General features: G+C 43.8%; 1 protein-coding gene across 1 annotated transcript in view; it reads right to left on the reverse strand.

The window, feature by feature from the left end:
• Window positions 1-12,362, reverse strand: part of STAC (SH3 and cysteine rich domain) — a 118,650-nt gene that overhangs the window by 44,758 nt on the left and 61,530 nt on the right. The window contains exons 3-4 of the mRNA XM_006124009.5: window positions 5,735-5,835; window positions 613-694 (exon numbers count right to left, since the gene is read on the reverse strand). Of these exons, the coding sequence (XP_006124071.2) occupies window positions 613-694; window positions 5,735-5,835 (183 nt within the window). The remainder of the gene's footprint in view (window positions 1-612; window positions 695-5,734; window positions 5,836-12,362) is intronic.

A 12,362-nucleotide genomic window follows, 5' to 3' on the forward strand; every position in this document is an offset into this window, starting at 1 on the left:
TTTGCAGTGTCAAGTTTGAACACTTCCTCTGGGTAATTTAATTAATTACCCAGAGGAAGTGTTCCAAAACTATTTTTTTTTAAGTTCAAAATTTTTGTTTTCAAAATCTGAGGTAATGGGGAACAAAAACTGGCTCAAATATCTGAAGAAATTCTAACTAACTCAATAAACTCAAAAGAGACAACAAAGGAACGTGATCAGGATAGAAAGGAATCATTAATTCAAGATCATGATCAGACCAGCCTTCTGCATACTTCATTGTTATTTTAACTGATAGAGCTGGTGGTGCTTCTTCCCAAGTCAGGCCTGCCTAGCAGCAATGCACAGGCTCCTCCCATTTTGAACACAGGCATTGGTTTGATGAAGGCCGAAGAATGTAGTGTGCTATTTGTATTGGGGCTTTGAATCATATACTATTGAAAAGGAAAACAAATACATTTCTTTCAGTTACAGCTCTGTATTTTTTAAGGACTACTTCTTGGAGACAGTGGAAGAATAGCTGGTCCCTCACAGAGTACGGAGCTGAAGGGCCGCTGGGAACAAACATCACTTCTGAGAGCAAAACTCAGTGTTGCACAAGAGAGATTGAAAGATGAAGCAATTAAAACTCACCAATTGGCATCACTTCTTTGATGCAGCCAAACTGTTCATGAATGAGTAGCGGGGAACTGTAGTACCTCCGAAACCCCTTTGGCTAGTGAGAGAAAATGTGACACCTGTCACTGACATGACTGAAATAGTATCATAGAGCATCAGATATAATCTCAGCTGTTCAGCTGGTGGCATAACCCTAAATTTTCTCACTAAAAATTAACATTGTATCTGTTACTGATCAGCAATTTTCCACTTTTACTTCAGGATGCCAGGTTTATGGTTTTGCCTAAACTGGAAACATCTCATTTGTGTTTCCTAGTATTTTCTGGAATGAAGGTCCTCATTTAAAAATCCTATTTTACCTTCAGCCTTAAAAAAAATTAGTGTTAATAAGTTAAAATTAATCACAGCAAAAATGCTGAATCATAGAGAGAGGTTTCACAATACTCTATGTGAAGGAAGCTATTTAAGCCACACTATTTAAAGTTTCAGGAATTGCTGGTTTTCCTATGGTGCTCAGTTTGTGTCTTTATTCCATATTGGTGTGACCCACTTCAGAGCCTTGGCAGGTAGAAACATATCCATAACGGTGACTTTAAAAGTGCATCATCTTTCCCTGTACAAATTCAGAGTAAATGGGCCTAGCTCAGCAGTTTTCTCCAGGAATCATCCTACAGGATGCAGAGCTGCTCCACAGCCTATACTCTTCCTCAGTCCTTCCTCTACCATGCAGGAGCATTCGACCAGTATATAGTGATGGATCTATAGGAAATGCCTCTATCTTGGCTTGCCCTAACATCAAATCCCTATGCTGCCATGTACAGAACCTATTAGAGCACAGTCCTCAATGCACAAAGGGGATAGTCTGCCCAGGCCTGACCACTCCCTCTGGATCCTATGAATTTACAGGCTGAAGGAGCAGGATTTGGGTCTATGTAGCAAAAGATTTCAGCCAAAACAACAGTACAGCCCTCAAATATTCTTTCTACAAAGGGGTGAGCAATAATTTTTGGTTGGAGGCCACTTTAAGATTTTGGAAAGTGGTCAAGGGCCACACTTATCAGTGGAGGAAATGCGGGGTCTAAGATGGAGGTTGGGTGCAGAAGGGTGCACAGGGAAAGGGACTGGTCTGCAGGAGATGGTGTGAGGTCTGAGAGGGAATTTGGATGAAGGAGGGGGTCATGACCTGAGTCAGGGGAATGGGGTGCAGGGTCTGGGAGGGAGTTGTGATCTGGGGTAAGGGGGTGCAGAGGGTTTAGATGGTGACCTGTGTGTGGGGAGGTGGGAGTTGGGGTGCAGGAGTGGCAGGGGTGCCAGGGGTGCCAGAGGCAGGCTCTGGTTGGGAGGCACTTACCTAAGTGTCTTCTGGCCAGCAACCCTGCAGCACCCACAAGGCAGGCTGGACTCCCTGCCTGCTGTAGTCCCAGACCTCTTGAAACTGCAGGCTGTTCCCTCCACCTGGCTCTCAGCTCTGGGAGGGGAAAGAGGCTTGCATTGCCCCCCATCCCCTTGCCAATCATTTAGCACCTGATGGCTGGTTGTTTCCAGCCAATAGGAGCTGAGGGGTGGGTGGGGAGATCCCACAAATCCTCCCCCCGCCAGCAGAGCAGAGAGCTGCATGACTCTGCTTTAAACCGCAGCAGCTGCATGCAGGCTCCTGGCACGGTGGTCTGCAGGCTGGATCCGGTGGCTTGGCAGGCCGAATCCAGCCATATTTGCCCAGCCCTGTTCTAGGTTATAAGTTATAACCACCAGAGTCATCCTGCTTTCTTAGTGCAGTTCATAATGAATGAAATACTTTGTTAACTATGTATTTACAGGGCTAGTCCACAACATTTTGGCACCTGAAGCAGGGAGCTCAAATGACGCCCCCATGCCTTGTTTTGGGCCTAAAAGGTCTCAATTCTGCTTTCTTCCTGTTCTACTCCTCTCATAGTACTGCTCTGCTATCTACATATGCACCAGCAGCAGGCACAATTTTTTACACTCTGAGTCCTAGTGGTGCCCCCCACCACCACAGTCTGGCACTTGAGGCAGTAGCCTCAGTTCACCTCATGGTAAGGCCAGCCCTGTGTATTTACCATATGTTGAGATAAGACATTTTCAGCCCAAGGCTAAAGGCTCAGGAATTCACTAGGCTGCAATATGGTTGTTACCATGTTTATTGTTATCATTAGTTATAGCTCATAACTAATCAGTACTACCTGCATTAGGCTACTTTGTATTTCTTCAGTAACCTATGAAGCGTGGAGCCTCATGATTGGGTGACTCCATTTATTAGTGGCATTTCCCAAATAGCCAGTGCAGAACTATTTAGGGAGGCTGTGTTTAGCTACACTAAGTTACAGGGCATTAATCTTGCTGCTATTGTGCTTCCATATAAAGACACAAACGGATAAGGAATGATGAGGTTGACAGTTGTGATGTGTGTGGAGAACTGATGACTCTGATTTATACCCTTACTTTCCCATCTATAGGCCAAATTCTGAGCACCCATGAGAGTTGTGCTGTCTTCTAACAGTTCTGAATTTGGCCTTTTTTCATTTGCTCCTGTATAAAAACTAAACCACCATCAATGGAGTGTTAGCTGGCACTGCCTATAATGACATGCTCCCTGTCCTCAAGTCTGAAACAATATGAACTAAATATTCAGCTTATTTTGGACTAGCAAGTAAAGTCTTTAGTACCCATCTTTGTTTAAGAGCTCAGCTTTCTGTACCAGAAAGCCGCTGGCTGCAACTACACAATTCTGGTTATGTTTTACCTCATTTTCCAGGACTACTGTTTAAACGTGGAGAAAGCAGCCCCTGTAAGACTATGGATGGATTTTCGAGCCTTTCCAATAATTGACAACACTTCCATTGACTTCAGAAGGGGCTTCAACCTATTTGTTCCTAATCTGAGTCTGTGCTAAAGCTTGATTTTCTTCTTTATCCTTCAAAACTAATGTGTGTGAAATATTTGCAACAAAACTCAAAATGTTTGAAATGTGAGCGTTTGCACATTCAGTTGCAAATTCATAATTGGTCTGATTCTCACCATATCATGGGCCTTCTTGTTTTCATTAAGAAAGCATGAAACACAGGAACATAAGAACATTGTTAATACCAGACTGGATCAGACCCAGGTCCAACTACAGGCAGTCCCCGGGTTACGTACAAGATAGGGACTGTAGGTTTGTTCTTAAGTTGAATCTGTATGTAAGTTGGAACTGGCGTCCAGATTCAGCCGCTGCTGAAACTGATCAGTTTCAACAACGGCTGAATCTGGACGCCAGTTCTGACTTACATACAGATTCAACTTAAGAACCCCAGGCATCCCCAAGTCAGCTGCTGCTGAAACTGATCAGCGGCTGATTCCAGGAAGCCCGGGGCAGGGGCTTCCTGTAGTCAGCCACTGGTCAGTTTCAGCAGCAGCTGACTTGGGGACGCCTGGGGCAGAGCAGCTGGGGTGCTGCTGGGTTGGTCCAGTAGTGCCGCCACTCCTCTGCGCTACTGGACCAACCCAGCAGCACCCAAACTGCTCTGCCCCAGGCGTCCTGATTCAGCCGCTGCTGAATCTGACCAGCAGTGGCTGAATCAGGATGCCTGGGGCAGAACTGCTGGGGTGCTGCCCGGTTGGTCCAGTAGCGCTGCTGTACCACAGGTGTCCGGAGCAAAGCCACGGAGCACGGGGGCAGCGGGACAGCCCAGACGCTCCGTGGCTATCCTGCTGCCCTCGGGCTCCGTGGCTTTGCTCTGCTTTGCTCCCCGTCCCCCTGGTCTGCAGACCAGGGGGATGGGGAGCAAAGCGGCGGAACACGCGGGCAGCGGACAGCCCAGCTGGCCGGGCACTCCGCGGCTTGGCTCTGCTTTGCCCCCCCCCCCCGCGTCCCCCTGGTCTGCAGACCAGGGGGACGGGGGGAGGGCAAAGCAGAGCAAAGCAGAGCCAAGCCTCGGAGCGCGTGGGCAGCGGACAGCCCTGTCCGCTGCCCACGTGTTCCGCTGCTTTGCTTCCTCTCCCTGGTCTGCTGGAGACCAGGGAGAGGAACGGCCCCGTTCGTAACTGCGGATCCGACATAAGTCGGATCCGCGTAACTCGGGGACTGCCTGTAGTCTAGTATTTCCTTTTTCCTACAGTCTCCTGTAGAAGATACTTCAGAGGAAGGAGAAAGATTCCTGCAATAAGAAGATGAGGCCTAACCGCCCCCCTTATTAGGTCTTATCCTGATCTCTTAGGCTACATCTAGATGGCAGGCTTCTTGAGTAAGAAGTTTTTATTGGAAGAGATCTTCCGCAAAAACTTCTTGCACAGGAGTGTGTCCACACTGCAAAAGCGCATCGAAAAAGCAATGCACTTTTGCAAAACAGAGTGTCCAGACGGCATGGATGCGCTCTCAAAAGTAAGCTCTGATTGCTATGCACAGAACGGCCACCAGGGCACATCTGCTTTTTCCTCTATCCTCTTTTTGCGCAAAAAAAACCCTCTTCCCCGTCCACACACACCTTTTTGTGAAAGAGCTCTTTTGCAAAAAGACGTTCTTCCTCATAGAATGAGGAATACCTATGCGGGAAAATCCCCTCTGTTCTTTTGATTTTTTGTGTGCAAAAACGCGCTTGAGGTGTGGATGCTCTGAGAGTTTTTTCAGAAAAACAGTCGTTTTTCTGAAAAAAACTCTGTAGTGTAGACATAGCCTAATAGTCAATGTTTACCTTTAGCTCTGAAGCATGGTATTCACTATCCCTGTAAAGTGTTTTTAGTTTTTGCCGCTAAATGATTATTTTCACAAAGTTTGAGAGTAGTCAAATGAAATGCGGAGGAATTTTATGATCAGATTTTCAACTAATTAAACCAAACCTAATGCAACAGTTTTATTTATGGGCAGTGATACATACCATGTTTAATTAAAAAATAACTAACATTTAGATCAATTTGACCCATATGTAACCATACACCCACATATGTACAAAAGGACAGAAACTGTATGGTTTTCCTCAGCCCGTGGAGTTGTAAGTGCCATTGTCCAACTGAAAGGGACTTGATTCCAGATGTAGCTAACATGCCGATCAGTTACATTCAGGAGGCAACAGCTATTAGGGCAGCGTTTAGAGGGCTAATGGATCCAATGTGAGCTGTGGAGTGTTCTGTTTAATTTGCTTACCAGTTTGCCCATGCAACGCTGTTGTCCAATACTGTCAGTGCACTTGTGGTGGATGCTCATCTTACAAGCCTTACAGCGCAGTCCATGTTTAGCATTTGTCCCTGTTGAATGCACAGAGATAATTTAGTTAAACAAAATCAATAGTTTCCATGCATTTAACAAGTGACCTAAATGCATCACAGAGAAAGTCAGTTTCACTTTTGTAGGTATCATATATATATAGTAGCCCAGTGTCTGTGAGTCTGTAACGCTGAAATGCTGGCTGTTCCCTCTGGGTGGCACTGTTGCTGAAATGCTGGCTGTTCCCTCTGGGTGGCACTGTTGCTGAAATGCTGGCTGTTCCCTCTGGGCAGCCCGTGCTGCATGGGGAGTGCGGGGCCCAAACAGCTGCTTGCTCCACTTGCTCCCCCGCGGCGGCCCGGCTGCATGGTGCAGAAGTCAGCTGAGTGCCACAGTAGGAGGTGAAGGGAGGCAAGGCGGTGATGTGCGGCGTGACAGCGGCTCCAGGCCCCGCCCCCTGGCCGTGAATGTCACCGCCCTGCCCCCCCTTCGCCTCCCACCGTGGTGCTCGGCTGACTTCTGCACCACACAGCTGGGCCGCCGCGTGGGAGCAAGTGGTGCAAGTGACCGTTTGGCGCCGTGCTTCCCATACAGCATGGGGAGTGAGGAGCCCAAACGACTGTTTGGGCTCCATGGTTTCCCGAGTGAGAGGCAGGAGCGGGAGGAGAAGAGAAAGAGAGAGACAGAGAGAAAGGCAGGAGGCGGAGGAGAGCTGAAAGAAAGAGAGGGGGAGGCAATAGGAGGAGGAGAGAGAGAAAGAGAGAGAGAGAGACCGGAGGCTCAGGAGAGAAGACCGACATGGAGGAGAGACCTGAAAATCCCGTCTTATGACGGGCTAATTGGCTAGTTAGTAATAACTTCCCCCACCATCCTTATTTATGTACAAATGCTCTTTGGCTTTTCTAGGTTTCTTCTGTTTAGGATTCTCTCTGTCAGGCTTCTCCTTATTTTCCATGCTAATTCTGACCTTGGTATGGCAGAGGTTGAACTGGATTCTTTAGTTTACCATGCTTGCTGTTGTTAAGCTTGTAACCCCATCATGCTGCCACCCTGGCCAAATCTAGGGACTTAGTGCCCAGACCTAATAGCGGCAAGAGACTCTGAATCCCAGGCTATGGGAGACACTCCACAGAGGCTGTTTTAGTCTTGTGATTGAAAGAAGGCTTTGTGTCCCAAATGTGCCACCAAAGAAGTGGATGGCAGGTTGTTTAAACGATCTATGAAGGGATGAATCCTATGGTCTGTTCCGGTCAGATCCCATTGCAAGCTGCGAGGCCCCCACCCTGAGGCAAGACCCTACCTCTCTGTGTCTTTGTGCAGTCGTTGTGTACATTTGCTGCCACTAGTCTCCTGAGGCATGCAGAGATTTTTCTCTCCATGTGCCTTTTGAGGTGCCAGACTCCCCAAAGAGATGGGAAGGTGATGAGGTCCTCCTGTGCACTGGGCAGCCATGCTTTTTGGACATACTGTGGTGAGAATGCAGTACACCTGAAGGCACAAGGTAGCAGGCACACTGTGCTTGCATGTAGGGTAACTTCAGGGGGAAATTTTGCCTTCCTGACACAATGCTGAGTTGAGCTCTGTACAGTCTGAAACATAGAGTAGCACCTAATGACACTATTGAGTCCACTAACTGCAGGGCAGGAACCATTGCTCTTGCCTACATATCCACGCATCTCCTTACTTGAAAATTTAATTTGCATAAACTGTTTATTTTTTTAGGAAAGCACAGAAGAGCTGCAGAAAATTTGCTCTGGGCTGAAACTTTGCTTTTCTGGGCCCACGCAGATATTTTTTTAAAATGGAATGAATAAATTGAACTTCTGTTCATTATTATGTACTCCAATAAATAGACTGTTGTGTGCAAGATTTGGATTCACTTGCAGCCCAAGCAAAGCACAAGAGCACTGAAATCATCACATAGAACAGGGGAAGAACTGCATAAAGCAGCAACAAAGAAAAATGATTGATATTTGGATTGGCTTTTTCAAAAAGACATAAGGGAACTGAATTGCTAACTTACAAGTCAATGGAAGTTGGTTACCTAACTCTCTGAGGTGTTTCAGACATTTCCACTCCCTAAATGAAACATAAATTCACATGCGGGCATATTTCTGCCAGGGAAGCATTGGCTCAGAACCAGAATTATTTACAAGGAGTTTATATGAGTTAGCAGGTTCTTGTGCTTTGAAAAGAATAAAGAAGTTTAAAGATATTAATGAGAAATTGAGCATAGGCATCTTAGATAAAGGACTTTCCCATAAACTGTCATTAGGGCTTTAATCTCCCAATTATAACAGCAGTGGGATGAACTATAGGATAGTATGATCAGGCTCATAAAAATTAAAATCCATGATCTCAAAGCCTTTCCAAATACCATAATTTGACATATTTATCTGGTGAGATTAGTACTGTAGGTTAGGAAACGTTCTGCATTTGAACATATGGATGTTGTGATAGGTTATTGGGCTAGCTAACCTGGTGTACAAACTGCTGTAATAACACCTGGGTGATAGTCATTTCTGTTAGTTAAATAATTTAACCCAATGATGTACTGCTGATGAAGGGAGTACTTCAGGAAAGGATTTCATTTAATAGATAATAAAATATTAGTCTAAGAGTTGCATTCAGGCTCAGCCCTTTCTGAAGTGATAGATTTCAAGAGGTGATCCTGGGTCCCAAATATAACCCACTCAGGTTTGGGAATTTTATGGAGCTGAGAGCTCAGGTCAGCCATTTCAATATTGGTCACTTCTTAATGTTGTGGACCCCATTCTTCCCTGGATTACATCGTAGTGTATCTCCTTTGGAGTTGAATATGGCTGAAGTGAATCGGATTCTACAGGTTGTGGTTCAGGTTAGAATGTACTCCAATGCCAGTAATAATATTGGACAAGGATGGCATTTTCTGGCATTTGGAATCTGGCTAGACAAGCTGACTGCTGCAGTTAATCCAGGTGGTTATAAACTGCAAGGTATTTCCCCATCCTGAAGTTATTGTTTTTATTAAAACTATGATAAAATCCACAGATCTTAAGCATTTTTTAATTTACACATGAGACCAATTTGAATTACACACATACAAACCAATTTTGATTTCTAGCTAGTGTTACTGAGACAGAATGGGGACTCACCTTTTTACTAGAAATGAATGACTGGAGTAATCAAGAGGAAATTAGGACTTTGTCTTCACTATTTATTAGATTTATTGGGTGCCATTAAAAACTCTCAGAATGACAAGCTACTTGCACTTGGGAGGAATAACTACAATGCACATTAAAGCTATGTGTACACAGCAGCATTATTTTGGAATAACTAATGTTATTCCGAAATAACAAAGAGTGCATCTACACAGCAAGCCATTATTTTGAAACAATGGTGAGCTGAAGGACTTCTTTCTTTGACTCCTGTAATCCTCATTTTACGAGGGGTAAGGGAAGTCGAAGGAAGAGTGTTCTTCCGAATTAAGCTATTTCAACTTCAGCCATACTGTGTAGCTTAATTTGACTTTTGCTTGGCTATGTAGACATGCCCTGAATGACAACTGGATTGGTTCTGATTCTCCTTTCACTTATTAAGGCTTTATGCCCGTGTTTCCCTTAGTTCTGATTTTTGCCAATGTCACAGTAGAATCAGCTCCCTAGCCTTTATTTTTCATTCAGACTGCTTTGTTGTTCCAGTCATTTTAATATTAATGCTTATTTGAATCAAGTTTTTAAATGTTTTCTTGACGATAAAAGCCTCTTAATGAAATATGTGTTCTTAAACATCTATTTATCTTGTATATAATTATATACCCAAAAATGCACCGAACAAAAGCACTGAATAAACATACACTCTTGTCAAAATCAGAAGCATTTTCTCTTCTGGCATACACATCTGTGAGCATGGCCTGCAATCAACTCCACAAAATAAATTAGAGAAGGGCAAGCATATTATATTTGTATTAATGAGTGTTATTTGTCACCAAAAGTTATTTCAGGTGCACACTGGCATCTAAAGAGAATCTGTAAATTAAAATGGAATTTCCTTTAGCTACACAAAACTTACAATTTCTACTTTGCTATCTTTTCTAACTAAACACTTTATTGTGTGAACAAAGCAGCCTGGAAACAATTTTGCATGTGTCTACAATGCATAGCTTTTTGTGGAATAACCAGTGGTGTTAGGGAAGAAAGTTTACTTTTATGTCTAATTGACATTTCATTGACATAGCTCAATCTTTTGAAAATGGCATTATTGTATCATACATTTGATTCAGAAAAAAATGCCTTCTACTCTGGTTTCTAATGCGCCACTTTCCAAATCCAATGTCTTGAAACCCTGGCCAAAATATTCACACTTGTATGCCCAAAGTTAAGTCCATATATAGACACCCAAGTAAGTAGCTTTCTTTTCAAAGGCATTGAATAACCACTTTCCAGTTAGATCAACAGAATCACACTAAATTTTATACAGGTGCAAGTGAGAGCAGAATTTGGATCTTTAGATCAAATTTGACTCTTATACTTGTGAAATCCCAATTGACTTTGGTGTTAAAAGAGTGTAAAGTGGCAGGTGAGATTTTGGAACATTCTTTGGTAAACTGTAATGTAAAAGAAAAAGGATCTGGACCAAATTTTGATGTTAGCTACACTATGTAAATTTGGAGTAAGTCCATTCACTTCAGTGGAGTTACTCTGACACCTGTGTATCCATATGGTATCTAAAGAAATATCGTAGATTATAAGTGCTGTGTTTAATCTATATCCTCTGGACATTGAGGGTACATCTAGACTACAGGGTTCTGTCGACATAGAGCGTCTAGACTACATTCAGTTCTGTCGACAAAGCAAGCTGCTTTGTCAACAAAACCCTGTAGTCTAGACACAATCCTACATGCAATAACACCTTCTGTCAACAGAACTCTGTCGACAAAAGGCGTTATGCCTCGTAAAATGAGGTTTACCAGCGTCGACAAAACTGCTGAGTTCTGTCAACGTTATGTCGACAGAACTCAGCGGTAGTGTAGATGCAGGTATAGTTTTGTCGACAAAAGTCCACTTTTGTCGACAAAACTCTGTAGTCTAGACACACCCTGAGAGGAGACTGTGGATCAGTCTCACCAGAAGCCTCTTTACTTCTAGTGCAAGAAGGCAGCTAATGACAGTGAACTAGAAAGTGTTTGTACGCTTGAAGCAGTTTCTGCACTGAGGACTCTGCTTTGTGTATTTTAACTCTGCTGAACCAATGGAAAGAGGAGGACGATATGGAACCGACTCTTAAGGAAATACAAAGAACGCATACGCTAGTTGCCTTTGGAGATTTTTCTAAAATCTTTTGGGGGCTGCAATAAACAAATTACTACTAGCAACCAGTTTGGTTCCTGGAGATGATTTTTCCCTTCAATGACATTGGTCTTCGCTTGGCTAGGCTTCCGTGTTTGACAAGATAAGAATCTGGCTCACTGTGGTCAGGCTCTGGATAAGCATTTCCATATGTCTGTGTCATTGGGCACCTCCAACCTGTACACCAATGTGAATTCAGCTTTGGGTCCTTCCAGAGTCCTTGTTCATGGTATCAGACAATTCCAGATTCTGATGTATTTTTATGATGTGTCCTAGTGGTTGCTTGAGACAAGGACCAGACAACTAAGCTCATGTTCAGCTGCAATGTGACCTGAATCAGACATTGTACCCAGTTTTTTTGATGCGAGAGGCTTGTGTGCAACCTTTTGACTTATTTTTTTGGTCTTTCAAATATTTTTGGAGAAATTTTTTTTTATCTTGACAAGATTATATTTTGCAGATTTCCTGGGCACAGTTTGCACCCTGAAAACTGGCTCTCACCTTTTCACAATGCAGTTCAATGGCAGTTGCAAAACAGCTAATTAGACATGCAAGGACTCAGATTTGTAATTCAATTTTCAAGGTGAAAACTGCAAGTGCAAATTTGGTTGGCCTAATTCACAGATGCAAAGAGAGAGAGAGAGAGAGAGAGAGAGAGAGACTGCATCACATCCTTTTCAAGACAATTACTCCTGTGATTCTTTCTTGGAGCACCCAAAACATTAATTCACTGTGTAACTCCACTGCCTCAGTGAGATTTGGTGATGTTAAACTGGGTGAAAGGGTCACCTCTCTAGTAGCTATCCCAAACTTCTCTGGACTTTGTCAGTCCTTAGTTTGCCTTTCAGGGAACACTTGATGCACCCCAGTTCTGGAGCCTGCTGGAAGAGTGTTTCTCTGGGATTTCTAGCTACTCCAATGGACACTCACAGAAATGACCAACTTCACTCCTAGAAAGAGAAATTGTACACACCAGCATGTTCAATTCAGCCAAGAATTCAGATTGATTAATATTATAGCCCTGAGATCTCCTTATGGCAGGGTTTCTCAAACTTTGTGATACTGCAACCCCCCTCTAAGTTGCTTGCAACCCCCCTCTAAGTTGCTCTCGACCCCCCGGGGGGTCATGACTCACAGTCTGATAAATGCAGCCTTATGGTAAAAAAAAAGAGAAGTGTATTAACACAGAGAAAATTAAGTGACACAGGGTAAGGATAGTGGAAACAGAAATGATTACAAAA

This window comes from Pelodiscus sinensis, chromosome 2 (genome assembly GCF_052426305.1).
Source record: "Pelodiscus sinensis isolate ZL-2025 chromosome 2, ASM5242630v1, whole genome shotgun sequence".
NCBI lineage: Eukaryota > Metazoa > Chordata > Testudines > Trionychidae > Pelodiscus > Pelodiscus sinensis.